The 18,139-nt window shown below is 41.2% G+C and overlaps 1 protein-coding gene across 1 annotated transcript; it reads left to right on the forward strand.

The window, feature by feature from the left end:
* Nucleotides 1–1,533: 1,533 nt before the first annotated feature.
* Nucleotides 1,534–1,971, forward strand: LOC142175702 (secreted RxLR effector protein 161-like). Its single transcript, XM_075242681.1, has one exon. The coding sequence runs from the start codon at nucleotides 1,534–1,536 to the stop codon at nucleotides 1,969–1,971; it is 438 nt and encodes a 145-aa protein (XP_075098782.1).
* Nucleotides 1,972–18,139: the final 16,168 nt, after the last annotated feature.

Here is an 18,139-nt window from a genome sequence, read left to right on the forward strand (position 1 = left end):
CTCTTCACCAAGATCATCGCAGTAAAATGGAGGATTAGAGCGTAAAAATAGAACTTTACAGGACATGGCAAGAACCATGATTGTGAAAAACTCTCTACCTCATCATTTTAGGCAGAAGCTGTGAGTACAACATGCCACATCATCAACAAGTGTCTAATTCGACCAATTCTCAAAAAGACTCCTTATGAGCTGTGGAATGGTAAGAAACCAAATATCTGCTATTTTCACCCTTTTGGATGCAAATATTTTATCCATAACAATGGAAAGGACAATTTGGGTAAGTTTGATCCTAAGAGTGATGAAGGTATATTTCTTGGTTACTCTCCTTCAAGTAGAGCATATAAAGTCTACAATAAAAGAACTTTGTGCATTGAAGAATCTATTCATGTTGTTTTTGTTGATACTAACCCTCGCCCAAGGAATGAACAAATTCCTAAAGATGAGGAAGTTTCTTGTGTCCCTAAATCTGTTATTGTAGGAAATGATCATCAAAATGAGTCAGCTGTTCAACAGACTCAATCAGCTGAAGTACCCACAGAAGATCTCGAACTACCTCAAGCAGATCAATTGACTACTGAAAAAAGAGAACCTCCCTCAAACACTCCAAATGAATGGAAAAGTGAATCAGGATATCCTCACAAATTCATTATAGGAGATCCATAGGAAGGGATCACTACAAGAAGGTCACAAAAGAACAAATCTCATGTAGCTCTTATTTCTCAATTTGAGCCAAAGAAAGTGGATGAAGCTCTCAAAGATACTCACTGGATAAGTGCTATGAAAGAGGAACTAGATCAATTTGAAAGAAATAAAGTATGAAAATTGGTTCTAAGACCTCCAAACTCCTCTATCATTGGAACTAAGTGGGTTTTCAAAAACAAATTGAATGAATAAGGTCAAGTGGTTCGAAATAAAGCAAGACTGGTTGCTCAAGGTTACTCTCAACAAGAAGGAATCGACTACGATGAAACCTTTGCGCTTGTAGCAAGACTTGAATCCATACGAATATTACTTGCTTTCGCTGCTCACAAAGGATTCAAACTATTTCAAATGGATGTTAAAAGTGCGTTCCTAAATGGCTACATCTCTGAAGAAGTATATGTGAAGCAATCACCCGAATTTGCAAACGTCACCTTTCCTAATCATGTATACAAGTTGACCAAAGCTTTGTATAGTCTCAAACAAGCCCCTCGTGCATGGTATGAAAGGTTAAGTTCTTTTCTTCTAAATCAAGGGTTCAAAAGAGGTAATATCGATACAACTCTTTTTATTAAGCACTCAAGTTCAGGTAATCTTATTGCTCAAATTTATGTAGATGATATTATTTTTGGCAGCCCTAACTCTGTTCTTTGTGAAGAATTTACTCTTTCCATGAAAGGAGAATTTGAGATGAGTATGATGGGAGAACTGACTTTCTTTCTTGGTCTTCAAATCAAACAGTCCACTAAGGGGATTTTCATTAGCCAAACCAAGTACACTAAGAAGCTTTTCAAAAAGTTTGGCATGGAAAATGCTAAGTAAATTGGCACTCCAATGAGTCCAACTACAATGCTCGATGAAGACAGCAATGAAAAAAAGGTTGATGAAATCATGTATAGCTTAATGATTGGATCTCTATTATATCTAACTTCTAGTCGACCGGATATTATGTTTAGTGTGTGTAAATGTGCAAGATTTCAGTCGGCTCCTAAGGAATCCCATCTTTATGCTGTTAAACGGATTATTAGATACTTAATTGGTACCTCTAAGCTAGGATTATGGTATGATCGTTCTAACAATTTTTCTCTAAAAGGCTTTTCAAATGCAGATTTTGCAGGTGACAAGATTGATAGAAAGAGCACTAGTGGGACATGTCAATTGCTAGGAAATGCCTTAGTATCTAGGCATAGCAAGAAACAAAATTGTGTTGCACTATCCACAACTGAGGCAAAATACTTAGCCGTTGGAAGTTGTTGCACACAAGTTCTATAGAATATGCATCAACTTCTCGATTATGATGTATCTCTTACATCTACTCCTATATTCTGTGATAATACCAGTGCTATCTGCTTATTAAAAAATTCTGTGCATCATTCTAGAGAAAAGCATATAGAAATTAAACATCATTTTATCAGTGATCATGTTGCAAAAGGTAACATTGTTTTAGAATTTATTAGTACTGATTCTCAACTTGTTGATATTTTTACAAAATCACTTTTGGAAGAAAGATTTTGTCTACTCCGAAAAAGGATTGGCATTGTGCCAAATTTGTAAATCAAATATTTTACCATGCTTTTAAATATTTTACCTTGTTCTAAAATATTTTATTTTCTTAATTTTGTGTGTAAGTGTAATTATTGCCTCTTCTCAGTACCGCCGATCAGTCACTTCAGAAGCATCACTTCCTTCTGAACCTGCCCTTTCCTTTAACCAAGACGTCCCTTCGTTCCTCCCAAAAGCATCCATAAAACCCTTTCTTCTCCAGTACTCTCCTCATTCTCTTCAAATCAATCATTCACGCCATGGCCAAAAGAAATCCCTCATCTTCAGCTGCAACCAGACGCAGTCGAAGATTTCAAAAACCCCTTAACACTGAAGAACCTGTGGATGTGGAGTCGTCTATTGACTCAGATTTCCTCAGAACAGACAATGAAAGCAGTGAATCTTCTGAAAACCCTCCCATTAGTCAGAAAAAGGCCGGCAAAAGACCAATGGAGCAAACCCCCCAAAAGGCTGCATACAAGAAAGGTAAAGTGAAGAACATGGAATTTGGTCCTGAGGATAAGTTAATCTTCTATAGTCCCGGTGAAAAAGCAAGGTTTGAGTCCTACAAGTAAAAATCTATGGCTTATGGATGCTCTGTAAGTCTCTCTCTCATGAAAAAATTCACTGTGATGTGACTGCTATTTTCGATTTTCAGCACATTTCCTCTCTGTTTGATACCACTGGAAACTCTGTTTATGAAGAACCAGTAAGGATGTTTTATGCAAACCTTTTTGTGAATGATAAATATGACTTGGAATCTATGGTTTTAGGCACCAGAATTATTTTGGACTCTTATCAATTTGAAAAAAATTTTTCTGCTAAGTTTAGTGGGTTTGATGTGTTTGTACAAAATTCGTAGCCCAAATACTTTAAAGTTTCCTTTGATGAAGCAAAAACCTTTTTGTATGATAATCCTCCTGATATTGGTCCCAAGAATCTTAGGTTTGAACATCGTGTCTTGGACCATATGATTGCTACTACTCTCCTCCCTAGAACTGGGTCCCTTAGTTCTTTGTCCACTAGAGATGTTTTTGTCCTTTACTGTCTGGTTAACAATAAAAGACTTGATTGGTTTGTGTGGATTCGTAAATACATACTTGAAAGCATCAGGGATATATCTCCTTCTGCTGCATGTTTGCCTTATGGTATTCTCATCTCACATGTTCTCGAGGTCACGAAGGTAGATTTGGCACCATTTGCACCCAAGCACATTGCCAACACTTATGATAAGACAACCTTCTCAATGATGGGTTACACCTTGGGTGATGATGGATGAGTGAAGCGCGCCAAAGTTAAAAGTATTCCAATGCCAGTTGAAGTTCAAACTGAACAACCAGCATCTCAATCGATTGCCTGTCAAAATCTTCAGCAAATTCATCATTATCTAGATGCGGTAAAATTGCTACTAGTTGAGATGAAGGAACACGTAGACAAAATCAGGGAAGTTACCAAGGAGACAGGTACAAATATGGCTAAACTCAGGATGGATATGGGAGCCACACGGAGGCAAGGAACCACAGCTTTCAATTCCATGAGTGAAAAGATAGACAAACTTGTCAAAGATGTTGAAAATTCCTATGAATCCTTCTGCACCAAAGTGATCAACACTCTCAAGTACTTCCTGGGAAGAAGTTAATAAGACTATATGTTATGGTGTTACAAATAATTTTATTGCTTTTTGCTTATGCTTGCTTGTTGGTTTTTTTTTAAAACAATCTTTTGCTTGGGTCTGAACTAGCTAAGCCTCTGCTGAAGGCACTACTTTTGCTGCTCTAATTCCCTAACTAGTATGTATATTATTTCATATATTATTTGTTCTATGTATTTTTCTTTCCTTTTTGATTGATGTCAAAGGAGGAGAAATATGTAGAGAAGTAAATACCTCAGCAGGAGAAACTGAGCACATCATGAGACAATATTTATTCAATTATTCAGGGGGATAAACATATAAAAAAAAAGGGAAGTCTCATAGTTTATGTTTACTCACTCTTGATTGTCATCATCAAAAGGGGGGAGATTGTTAAGTTTCAAAGTTTCAATGATGACAATTCCATCTTATGTTAGTTTGCAGGATTCTACGATTCGAAACAAGCAAAAAGGAAAGAATCAGATGCTATCCAAAGATATGATTGCTAAATTAATGGACAAGAAAAAGGTACTTCATTGCAGCACATTTATTAGACCTCAATCAAAGGAGTTCAGATTGCTAATCAAGGAAGCCTTCGCCAGCAAATATTCTGTATCCAAAAATAATCTCTCAATCAAGGCTTGAATAACTCCTCAATACAAGCATGTGACAAGGAATGTCATGATCGAATTTGGGCTGTCCCAAGAGCAGGATTCGAAGAGGCACCCCTTGGGTCAAATCCCTTTGATGATCTCGTGCATCTAATTTCGGTCAAGACTCAACGGCCCTTTTCTCTCCTGTAAGAAGATTGCTAAGATCAAATGGAAGGCTTGCACAACTACACACATTATTTTCTAAGTCTCTCTACTTCTTAGCCTAAACACTGTAATCCTTAGTTTATCAGTGTCTCAAAAGATAGGAAGAATTAGAATATAAAAGAGAGTTGTGTCAAACATTCAGAATTCACTGTTGTCATTTTTCGTTGGTGGAGAACGAGTCAAAACCATCTGTATTGTAATACTTTCAAGATCTAAAGAGAACCCGTGTGACCCAAGGGAAACTGGATGTAAGTAACACAACGGTACCAAATCAGTATAAAATTGTTGTGTGTTATTTACTTTTTAATTACTGTTATCTTTCATTCTGCATTGTGTTAAGTCAACTAAAATCATTTTTAGTCGACTAATTTTCAATATACCACAATTCACCCCCCTCTTATGTCATGGATGATGACATCGGTATTATAGTATTTGCCCGATGCTATAAAGGTCTAATGCACAACCGTTGGGGGCGAGGGATGTAGAGCATGGTGGTTTTGTTATTGTCTATTGCAAGATATGGGACTTGAGCCCACATCAATATTGTAATATGTTGATGTAAGGTTATATAGTCTTGGGCTCTCCCGTCTAAATAGATAGCTTTTGGGGTGTGATTCTCCATGGGTTGTACGCAACTCAACTATTTACTTTTGTATGTATATCGCTTCTCACCAATAATCTATTAGATAAGAAAAATGATACTGTATAGTCACTCTCAAATAATAGTCGAAAAATATATATTTTTTATAAATATATACAAAAAAAATATAAATTTATATACTTTTACGATTACCAAATATAAATAATTTCTGTCGCGAGCTAAAAATAATCATTGCCCATTCTTCTACTTTGACTTATGCTTATGAAAAAAGTCATCTAAATATTATTTTGAATCCGCCTCTTCTAGCAGGAATCATCTGGTATTAAATTCTTATGGATCATATCTTTTAGTAACTTTATCAAAAAAGAAACCTCAGCTCAATTTCAAGAAATATGTGACAACAAGATGTCACGATCCCAAATTCCCTCCGTAGGATATCGTGATGGCACCTAGTCTTTAAGACTAGGTAAGCCTATCAATGCGGAATAATAATAAATATCTGAATTAAATAAACTATAATTCAAATAATTTCAACTCCCAAATCTCGGTAGAAATAAGTCACAAGCTTCTAAGAATTTTATCCTCAATATCTCTATATATATCAAGGTCTAAAGAAAGTAAGGAAGCAACATAATAATGATAGAAGAGGACTCCGGAGTCTGCGGGCGCTGGCAGATATACCTCGAAGTCTCCATGTACAGGTAATTCACTGATGTCGGGGCTGGTATGGAGTACCTGGATCTGCACAAAAAGATATGTAAAAGCGTAATATGAGTACATCACAACGGTACTCAGTAAGTGCCAAGCCTAACCTCGGTAGAGTAGTGACGAGGTCAGGTCAGGCCCTACTGAAAAATAAAAATTTCATGGTAAAATGTTTCACAATATAATAAAATAAAATGACAATGGAAATAAATCAAGTAGCATGTCACCATTTAATTACACAAAATAATGGCAAATAATATCTCGTGGAATCAAAACAAAATTCCTTTCAACTTTAAGAAAATCACAACAATAATCAAAGGCAACTGTGGCTATAAATCAATATCAACAAGGGCACTCATGAGGTACCGCCTCGTAGTCCCAAATCATAAATAAATTCACAATATCTCATTTCCTTATCTCACCACGGAAGCCTTCACAATTTATTTTAAAGAAAATATTTTTTCCGAAATAGCATCCCGCGTTTTAGCCATCCTTATCACACCGCATGACTTCTAGTAGTTCCCCCTACTAGCCACGCGTATCAAGCCACCCTTATCTCACTGCATGCGTTTCAATACCCAGACCTTATACCACCGCATGCGTATCAATATCACAATATATCACAATTTGCACCTCGAGTGCTCAAATAAATTATCTTGCCAAAATAATTCAAAAACAATATTTTTTCATAATAAAGAGCTCATGGCTCATGCCAAAATAAATTATCAATAATATTTTTCCACAATAAAGTGCTCACGGCTCCATCACAATGAGTACGAAAATCTTACAAAATACTCGGGAATAAATAACTCAACAAGATAATATTTTAAAATTTTAATACATTGCTTAAATACTAAATTTAAAATGTCAAATAATTTATATTAATAATATTTAATTTAAGGAAAATCACCCTTCAAATAATGCACAGAATAAAAGAAACTAAGTTCCAACTAAACAGGTAAAATAATTAGCAGAAAAAAGGTCGAGCAAATTTAAAGTATATAAATCAAATCAATGATGGAGAATATAACAAAATTTAATAATTTAATTAATATGCAACGGTGATCTACACAATTTAAAAACATAATCCTTCACAATTATCCCGTGTACATACTCGTCACCTCGTATAAACGACTTTCGTCACATTACAATTAATACCAATCCTAGGGGAAATGTCTTCCACACAAGGTTAGACAAGTCACTTACCTCGACTTGCTCCAATTTAATCAAGTAGTATGCCTTTTCCTTGATTTTCCGACTCCGATCGACTCGAATCTAGTCGTAATTAATTCGATACAAAATTAAAGGAATCAATTTCATAAGAAAATACTACATTTTTCAATAAAATCCGAAATTAACTCAAAAATTGCCTGTGGTGCCCACATCTCGGAATCCGGTGAAACTCATAAAATCCGACAGCCCATTCAATTATGAGTCTAACCATATTAATTTCACTCAAATCCGACTCCGAATCTACACCTAAATCTCAAAATTTCGTTTCTATGAAATTTCTAAAATTTCCCAAATTTCAATCTCAAAACACTAATTAAATGGTGAAAACAATGATATATTCATATATATTGACCAAATCCGAGTTAGAATCACTTATCCCAATGTCTTTTCCTTGAAAATCTATCAATAATCGCCTCTGCTCAAGCTCCAGTTTGATAAAAATGGTGAATGAGACGAATGCCCTCCTTTATAATTCTGCCCAGGCAGCCCTCGATCATGGCCTCGATCCTGGGGCTCGAGCATGGCCTCGATCCTGGGGCTCGAGCATGGACTCTATCCCGGGGCTCGATCATGGCCTCGATCCTAAGGCTCGATCATGGCTTCGATCCTGGGGCTCGATCATGGCCTCGATCATAGGGCTCGATCATGGCCTCGATCATGGGGATCGATCATGGCCTCGATCACGGGGCTCGATAATGGCCTCGATCATGGCCCTCGATCATGGGGCTCGATCTTGGTCCTCGATCTTGGTCCTCGATCTTGGGGCTCGATCTTGTGCTCGATCTCAGCCCAGAATTTCCAACAGATTAGAAAAAAATTGCAGCAGCTTTTTAAGTCCAATTTTGATCCGTTAACCATCCGAACCTCACCCGAGGCCCTCGGGACCTCAACCAAATATACCAACAAGTCCTAAAATATCATACAAACTTATTTGAAACCTCAAATCACATCAAACAATGCTAAAATAACAAATCACACCCCAATTCAAGCTTAATGAAACTTAAGAATTTCCAACTTCTACATTCGATGTCGAAACCTATCAAATCAAGTCTGATTGACCTCAAATTTTGCACACAAGTCAAAAATATTATTGATAATTTATTTTGGCATGAGCCATGAGCTATTTATTGTGAAAAAAATATTATTGTTGAATTATTTTGGCAAGATAAATTATTTTAGCACTTGAGGTGCAAATTATGATATATTGTGATATTGATACGCATGCGGTGGTATAAGGTCTGGGTATTGAAACGCATGCGGTGAGATAAGGGTGACTTGATATGCGTGGCTAGTAGTGGGAACTACTAGAAGTCATGCGGTGTGATAAGGATGGCTAAAACGCGGGATGCTATTTTAGAAAAAATATTTTCTTTAAAATAAATTGTGAAGGCTCCCGCGGTGAGATAAGAAAATGAGATATTGTGAATGTATTTATGATTTGGGACTACGAGTTGGTACCTCGTGAGTTCCCTTGTTGATTTTGATTTATGGCCACAGTTGCCTTTGATTATTGTTATGATTTTCTTAAAGATGAAAGGAATTCTATTTTGATTCCACGAGATATTATTTGCCGTTATTTTGTGTAACTAAATGGTGACATGCTGCTTGAATCATTTCCATTATCATTTTATTTTATTATATTGTTAAACATTTTACCATGCCATTATTATTTTCTAGTAGGGCCTGACCTGACCTCGTCACTACTCTACCGAGGTTAGGCTTGGCACTTACTGGGTACCGTTGTGGTGTACTCATACTATATTTTTGCACATCTTTTTGTGCAGATCCAGGTACTCCATACCAGCCCTGACATCAGTGAATTACATGTACACGGAGACTTCGAGGTATATCTGCCAGCGCCCGCAGACTCCGGAGTCCCCTTCTATCATTATTATGTTGCTTCCTTACTTTCTTTAGACCTTGATATATATAGAGATATTGAGGATAAAATTCTTAGAAGCTTGTGACTTATTTCTACCGGGTTTTGGGAGTTGAAATTATTTGAATTGTAGTTTATTTAATTCAGATATTTATTATTATTCCGCATGGATAGGCTTACCTAGTCTTAAAGTAGGTGCCATTACGATATCCTACGGAGGGAATTTGATTTCGGGCATACGCCCAAGTCCCAAATAATGATACGGACCTACCGAAACTGACATTGATCCGAGTCCGTTTGCTAAAATGTTGACCAAAGTCAACTCAGTTGAATTTTAAAGCTCTAATTCACATTTTAATCTATTTTTCACATAAAAACTTTTCGAATAATTTTACGGACTGCGCACGCAAGTCGAGTAATGATAAATAGTGCTTTTTGAGATCTTAAAACACAGAATTAATTATTATCTTTAAAGATGACATTTTGGGTCATCATACAAGACGAGATGGCATGAAATCCATTTATCTAGTTATGTAACGATCCGACAGGTCGTTTTGCTTTCTAGGTCCCTGTTCCCCTAAATAAGATTCCTCGTGTGTGCTTTCACTATTTTATGACTTGCGGGGATGGTTAGTTCAGGATTTGGAAGGGTTCGGGTAAAAATCGAAACACTCTGTTCCTTAAGATTGGCGAAATGGGCTAAGTTTGACTTTGGTCAACATTTTGAGTAAACTACCTCAGTACCGAGATTTAACGGTCCTAATAGGTTCGTATAATAATTTTGGTCTTGGGCGTATGTTCGGATCGGGTTTTGGATGACCCGGGAGCGTTTTAGCGCTTAATATTGATAGTTGGCACCTTAAAGGTTTTAAAGTTTTTTCAATTTGGTTTAGAGTAGGTTTTGGTGTTATCGAGGTCCGTTTGGGACTCCGAGCCTAGGAATAATTCCGTACTGTGACTTAAGACTTGCACGCCAAATTTAGTGTCATTCCGAGTAGTTTAAGTATGTTTCGACGCTGCGGAGTAAGTTCGAAGAACTTGAAGTTCATAAGTTGATTCAATTTGGTTTGGGGTGTGATTCTTAGTTTTGATGTTGTTTTATGCGTTTTGAGTGTGCGAGAGACTCCGTTTTATGATTTCAAACTTGTTGGTATGTTTGGGCAGGGCCCCGGGGGCTTCGGGTGCTAATCGGACGAGGTGCGAACCAAGTTTTGAACTTTGAAGAAGTGGTTGAAGCATCCAGCTTCTGCTGTAATCGCACCTGCGGAAGGCCAGCCGCATGTGCAAGCTCACAGAAGCGAGCCAGAAAACGCAGAAGCGGCCGAGCAAAGGCTGCCCAGGAATCGCAGAAGCGGGGGGAGGACCGCACCTGTGGAGGCGCATGTGCGAAGCAAAAGATCGTAAGGTTATGGAATTGAGTGAAAAACATTTATTGGAGTTCGTGAGATTATGAGTAATAATTTTCTTTGAAAATTTCTGATATCCGAGCACGTGGGCCTGGAGATGAATTTTAGGAATCTTTCAATTGGGGTTGGGTAATCACTCTAATAGTTAGAATATGAACTTTTAAACATATATTGATTGATTTATACAACATTTGACTAGTTTCAGATTGTTCGGTACCGACTTGAAGCTTTAGAGTGAATTTGAGGTCGGAGAGTAAGCTTTGATATGAGGTAAGTCTCTTGTCTAAGCTTATAAGAGGGAACTTGCCCCATAGGTGATATAAATTAATATTTGCTTCTAATTGTGGGGGCTATGTATGCACGAGGTGACGAGAGTCCGTGCGTAACTACTGTCATGGGCTGCTTTCCATCATCGACCCATGACCCCTTGGACGCGCCCCATGGCATCCCGGCAAGCCTCCCAACACCTAGCGCCACGGTCGGCCCCGTGGTCTCGGCAGCGCCAAGTGACAAGCGCGCATGCGCCTCTGTCGCCCCACCGATAATCAATGCCAGCGCCCAGCGGCTGGCGAATGCCATCAGTTTCGCGTGCACCGACAAAGTTGTTGCCATCGGACTTGCTTTCATAGAAGACTAAGTCCTTTTCATTGTTATTATAGAGTAGTTTTACTTAATTCATTTTCAGTGTGCTTCTACAGCTTTCTTAGGTCAATTCATGTAACTTTGGTTTATTTTTTTTAAGCATTATTAAGGGGGACCAAAGCATTCAAATATTCAAGCATTCAAACAATTCTCTGTACTAGTGTCTCTCCCCCCCGACACCGCATTGCATCTTGTAATAGCTTTCATCATCAATTGTTCATTTTCCGCTGCTCAATTGCTCACGACATTGGTTTTTCCGTACGACACTGACAATCTATTCTAGCGTACGGCGAGGACCTCAGTTGGCGCATAGCAATCGCACTGACATCGGTTGCTTAGCCTTACATCGCCCTTCCAAGGAACTTCAGGAAAGCGTTGCGTAACAGTTGGTATCAAAGCCTAGGCTCGACATCGGACGAGGGAACTCATTGCCATCATCATCACCATTTCTGACCATGGTGAATTACGGGGATCGCATCACGACCCTAGAAGAGACGGTTGACACATTACGACCCATCGTGGATACGTTGCCTGATCTAAAAACCAGCCTAGTGCAAAGGTTAGACGATCTGGACCGCAGAATGCGGCAGGCAGAAATTGACATAGCAAATATCAGTCACGACTCTGAGAAAGACCGGGAAACGGCTGCCGTCGAGGCAACCAAAATTCATGGCAAATTCGAGGACCTCTAACAGGAGCGTGCTGAGGATTTAGCCCATCGGGAACTAGAGGCAGACAGAATGACCGTCATGCAGCAAACCATAGACAACTTGACAGGCCAGCTCAATGTTGTCAATGCTGCCCTTCAAAGCCTGCTCAAAGGAGGCGAAAACCACATCAGGGGTGCTATGAACATTGCCCCCATGCCACAAAAGCAGAAAATTCCGGAGCCCAAGCCATACAACGGAGCCCGGGATGCTAAAGAAGTGGAAAATTTCATCTTCGACATCGAACAATACTTCGATGCCATGGGACAGTTGGAAGAATCCAAAAAGTAGCAACTGCTGCCATGTATCTTTAGGGTGATGCAAAACTCTGGTGGCGAGTCAAATACGAAGCCATCATGGCCGGTGAAGATACTCTCAACACATGGGCAGAACTGAAGGCAGCCATACGCCTGCAGTTCTTCCCCGAAAACGTGGAATACAATGCACGGAGAAAGTTGCGTGAACTCCGCCTCACCAGGTCGGTGCGGGACTACGTGCGTGAATTCTCTGCACTCATGCTAAACATACGGGATATGGGGGACAAAGACAAACTGTTCGCATTCATAGAAGGTTTGAAACCTCATGCTCGTATGGAGCTGCAAAGACAACGGGTAGATACCTTGCCCAAGGCCATTCAAGATGCAGAGTGCCTTGGGGATTATCAGTTGGAAACTCAGAAGGATAGGCCCCAGCCGTCTGTCCGAGGGGGATACAACGGGAGCCAACCTAGCAATGGTGGCCCCAACAGAAACGGAGGAGATCGAGGTGCATCTAAATCTAAGACTCCTTCCTCAAGCAGCAACAGTGCTGCATCGGTCAACAATAATTAGGGGAGAAAGCCCCCATCAGAATGTCGTCATTGAGGTGGGGAACATTGGAACAATCAATGCCCCAATACACAAATCAATACTCAACAAACTATTGACGATGATGAGTCAGATCAGGACGGCTCAGTCAGCGCAGAACAAGTAGGGGCCTTTAACGCATTTGTTGGCTCCATTCATGATACCTTGGCGGGAACTAGTGCTGGCAACCCCAATAAGAACGCATTCCCAATTGACAATAAAGGGAAAGGAAAGGCGGACGAAAGGCCTCCCACATCACAAAAGAGGACCCTAATGTTCATTGACATGAAAGTAAACGGCAGACCTATTTGGGCATTGATAGACACGGGTGCTAGCCACAACTACCTGGCCTCAACTCAGGTGCAACGCCTCGGTCTAACAGTGCAAAAATGCAAAGGTCGTGTCAAGGCTATCAACTCTCCATCTCAGCAAGTGAGTGGAATAGCCAAAGAAGTAACAATCAAGCTTGGCCCATACAAAGGAATATTCGACCTACACATAGCTATCATCGATGACTTCGAACTGATAGTGGGATTGGAATTCCTCAAGCAGACCAACACCATCCCGGTACCATATGCCAACATGCTCCTAATGATGGGAGACAACGAGGCCAAGCCCCGCACCATACCGTGCATACCCATGAAGATGGCTGCTGGAAACATCACGGCCATGCAGTTAAAGGAGGGAACCAACAGACTTGAACCTATGGTTACAGCTGCCCTCAACATCATCAAACAGACATCAGATCATCGGCGTCCAATAGCTCATGGCGCCCCTCATCGTGTGAAGACTTGTCAAGCATTCCAAAAGGACATGTCAGATCACTCAGCACAAGCGAGACTCTTGGAGCCGCTACCTGTCCCACAGAGACCTTGGGAAAGCATTTCCCTGAATTTCATCACAGGATTACCCAAGGTCGGAAATCATGCAACCATCATGGTGGTAGTAGACCAATTTTTCAAGTATGCTACCTTCATCGCAACCCCACATAACATATCAGCAGAAGATACAGCTCGAGTCTTCTTCTCTCATGTTGTCAAATATTGGGGTATACCCAGCAACATCATTAGGGACTGCGACCCACGCTTCACTAGTAAATTTTGGACCCAACTCTTCAGTTGCCTCGGATCCAAATTGATTTACAACTCAAGCCATCATCATCAGCAAACATATGATCAAACAGACTGGTTCAATGACATGCTGGAGGAATATCTCCGCCAATTTGCAACCGGGTCACAAACACATTGGGTGAAGCTTCTGGATGCGGCTCAGCTGTGTTTCAATTCACAAAAGTGCGCCCATACAAACAAAAGCCCTTTGGAAATTGTTATCGGACAACAACCGCTACTCGCACAAAATATGAATGCACCAAACATGCCATCATCTCATCGAGCTGCCAGTTTCTCGACAGAATGGGATCAAACTTTGAAGATAGTGCGGAGCTATCTTGTCAAAGCCCAAGAGAGGGCAACGAGGTATGCCCAACATCAAGCAGGGGACAAAGTGATGGTAAGAACCCTGAGGCGGAACTTGTTTGCAAAGAGGACCCAAGATCCTCGCCTATTGAAAGCTACATCGGGCCTTTTTCCATTGAAAGGCGCATCGGGAAATCCACATACCAGCTGAACACACCAGCCTGGTGGAAAATCCATCCAGTCTTCCATGTCAGCCGCCTCCAACCATTTCAGAAATACATGGAAGATCATTCAGAAAGACATCTCACAACACCGAGGGGAACAGACCTCCCAACCAATAAGAGCTTGACCAATCATCATCATCATGCAGGTAAGGCTCCGAGGACGTCGCCAACTCAGGTGGGGGAGAATGTCATGGGCTGCTTTCCATCATCAACCCATAACCCCTTGGACGTGCCCCGTGGCATCCCGGCAAGCCTCCCAACGCCTAGCACCACGGTCGGCCCCGTGGTCTCGGCAGCGCCAAGTGACAAGCGCGCATGCGCCTCTGTCGCCCCACCGATAATCAGTGCCAGCGCCCAGCGGCTGGCGAATGCCATCAGTTCCGCGCGCACCGACAATGCCGCGCACACAAACCATCATGTTGCCAAAAGCGCCGCAAGCACAGACAGTGCCCCGCGCACAGATCCAATGCCAAGCACCAGCGCACAGCCGCTGGCAGATCCAAATAGTGCCGCGCGCGCCCACAGGAATGCGCGTGCAGACCCTGCTGCTCAAGACAAAGTTGCTGCCATCGGACTTGCTTCCATAGAAGACTAAGTCCTTTTCATTGTAATTATAGAGTAGTTTTACTTCATTCATTTTCAGTGTGCTTCTACAGCTTTCTTAGGTCAACTCATGTAACTTTGATTTATTATTTTTAAGCATTATTAAGGGGGACCAAAGCATTCAAACATTCAAGCATTCAAACAATTCTCTGTACTGGTGTCTCTCCCCCCGACACCGCATTGCATCTTGTAATAGCTTTCATCATCATCAATACAATCATCAACTTTCATCATCAATTGTTCATTTTCCGCTGCTCAATTGCTCACGACATTGGTTTTTCTTTACGTCACTGACAATCTAGTCTAGCGTACGGCGAGGACCTCAGTTGGCGCATAGCAACCGCACTGACATTGGTTGCTTAGCCTTATGTCGCCCTTCCAAGGAACTTCAGGAAGGCACCGCGTAACACTACTATTGGTGCTTATGTCCGGGTAGTTTACGACCCAAATCATGAATTACTTGTAACGTTTGCACCCTACTTGTTAATTTAAGTGCCTAAATTATATTAGAACTTGTTAGAGGAATTGTAAAAGACCGAATTTCACTTACTTGAAATTTTAGCGGATTACTTGACCGTTAATGGAATTTTTATTATATTATGTATTAGCCTTGTTATAACGTTTTAGTCAAATGCTTATAAAGTATCCTCTCTTCTTGTAGAATAGGCCGAACGCCTCGGCAGTAGATAGATGCATCTATGGATCGTGCCGTACGTCCCTCATTATTCTGGATCGGGGTCGTACGACCTTGGCATAAATCGTGCTTAATAATACACAGAGCCTAATCATACTTGATATTATTTTGTGACTTATGGGGCTACATTTATTAAATGAGGGGAATTTATTTGGGATTTATTAAAATGTGAAAGAATTATTTGCTTTTGCTTGTTAATGAGTTACTATAATTGTTTACATAATTCATGCTTATTTAGAATTTGTGTATTCATATTGTTAGCCCTTAGTAAGTGTCGAAGTCAACCCTACTTCTTCGAGGTTAGACTAGATACTTACTGGGTACATGTTGTTTATGTACTCACGCTACACTTCTGCACTAATCGTGCAGGATCTGAGGCAGGTGCATCTGGCGGTCCTACCAGCGCGCATCCGAGATATCCCGAGGCCTAGTGGAGAGCTGCTTCCTGAGCCGTTCCGCAGCACCTAGAGCCCTTCCTTTGCATTTATTTTCTGTCTATTATTATTTGAGATAGTAACTAGAGTTTTGTATAATCTATTAGTGCTCATACACTTGTGACACTAGGTCTTGGCACACACACTAGCAGTCATGTAGTTTTGGATTATCCTATTGTTATGATTGCACTCAACCGCTTTCGTCTATTTATTTAAACTTGCTATATATTAACCTTTTTATTAATGGAATTTAATTACTTGAAAACTTATTTAAAAAGGCATAACATGGCTTAATTCACTATTGACTTGCCTAGCGGTAACGTTGGGCGCCATCACAGCCTATAGGAGAATTGGGTCATGACAACATGGAATCAGAGCATTAGGTTTACGTAGGTCTCACAAGTTATGAGCATGCCTAATAGAGTCTTGCGGATTGGTGCGGAGATGTCCGTACTTATCTTCGAGAGGCTATAGGGTGTTAGGAAACTACTCTTTCTTCATCTCATATCGTGCAGTTGATGTGGTACTACGTATCTTTTTCTTATTCTCTCACAGATGGTGAGAACGCGCGCAATGAATGTTCTAGACCATGGAGGAGCTGCTCCCCCTGTTGCTAGAGGCCGAGGGAGGGCTCCAGCCCGTGGTATTGGACGAGGACATCCAGAGTTGCTCCAGCTATGCCATTAGTTGATCCAGTAGAGGATCCTATTATTGAGGAGCAGGATGAGGTGCCTGCAGTAGAGCCAGCCCTGGTGGATTTCATGTCCGCACCGGGATTCAAGGAGGTCATGGGCCGTATGCTGCGGTTCATGGATTCTATGACTAAGGGTTGTTTATTTCTAGCAGACCCAGCCATATCCCGACGAGGGGGAAGAGCACAGACCCCTACCTCTCAGGCTCCAGGGAATGCAGCTGCCGTGTATCAGACCCCGGGTGCATTACCCGTGGGCAGAGCCCAGCTAGTAATATCTCTTCGGTAGACCAGCAGATTCGCCTCCCATGACTTCAGACCGGTTCTCTCATATTTTTCTGGATAGGTATACTTAGAGGGAAGAGTTACGGTTTCAGTTCAAGCAGCTCCAGCAGGGTCAGATGTTAGTGACCGACTATGAGGCGAGGTTCTCTGAGTTGTCTCGCCATGAACTTATGATCATTCCCACATATCCAGCACCGCTGCCTCCTCGGGGTACTCCAGTGCGACCTTATTTCAGCGTCATGCCAGAGAGTTCCTATCGCCCACCAGCTATTCAGGGTTTCTCCAATGGGTATCTAGGCCATTAGGGTTAGACTTCAGGTCAGTAGCCCACCGTACCGAGAGGTTATTTCGAGTGCGGGGATCTCAGTCATGTGCGGAGTTTCTGCCCCAAGCTTCGAGGCAAGGCGGTGCAGCAGGGTCAACAGCCTATGATTACAGCACCAGCTGCCCCACCAGCTGTCTGACAGCCCGGAGGCAGAGGGCAGGTAGTTAGGGGTCGTCCTAGAGGTGGAGGCTAGTCAGGTGGCGCTCCAACTAGGTTTTATGCTTTTTCGGCCAGACCAGATGTAGTGGCCTCAGATGCCATGATCACATGTATTATTTCTGTCTGCAGTAGGGATGCTTCAGTACTATTTGACCCAGGATCTACATATTCATATATTTCATCTCTGTTTGTTCATTTCCTGGATGTTCCTCATGAGTCCTTGGGTACTCCTGTTTATGTGTTCGCTCTTGTGGGCGATTCTGTTATTGTGGATCGGATCTACCGGTCCTGCATTGTTATATTTTGTGGTTATGAGACTAGAGTGGATCTTCTGCTGCTTGATATGACCGACTTTGAGGTCATCCTCGGCATGGACTGGTTATCTCCATATCATGCCATCCTTGATTGCCATACCAAGACTGTTACCTTGACGATGCCAGAGTTGCCTAGATTAGAGTGGAAGGGTTCATCTATGAGTGCATCTAACCGGGTAATCTCTTTTCTGAAGGCTCGACACATGGTCGAGAAGGGTTGTTTGACTTATCTAGATTATGTGCGAGATACTACCACAGAGACTTCGATAATTGATTCAGTGCCCGTGG

The sequence above is a fragment of the Nicotiana tabacum genome, chromosome 22, assembly GCF_000715075.1.
Source record: "Nicotiana tabacum cultivar K326 chromosome 22, ASM71507v2, whole genome shotgun sequence".
Taxonomy (NCBI): Eukaryota; Viridiplantae; Streptophyta; class Magnoliopsida; order Solanales; family Solanaceae; genus Nicotiana; species Nicotiana tabacum.

Excerpts from the sequence above, each read along its gene's own strand:
- LOC142175702 (XM_075242681.1), top strand. The coding sequence starts at position 1,534 with ATGAGTCCAACTACAATGCTCGATGAAGACAGCAATGAAAAAAAGGTT.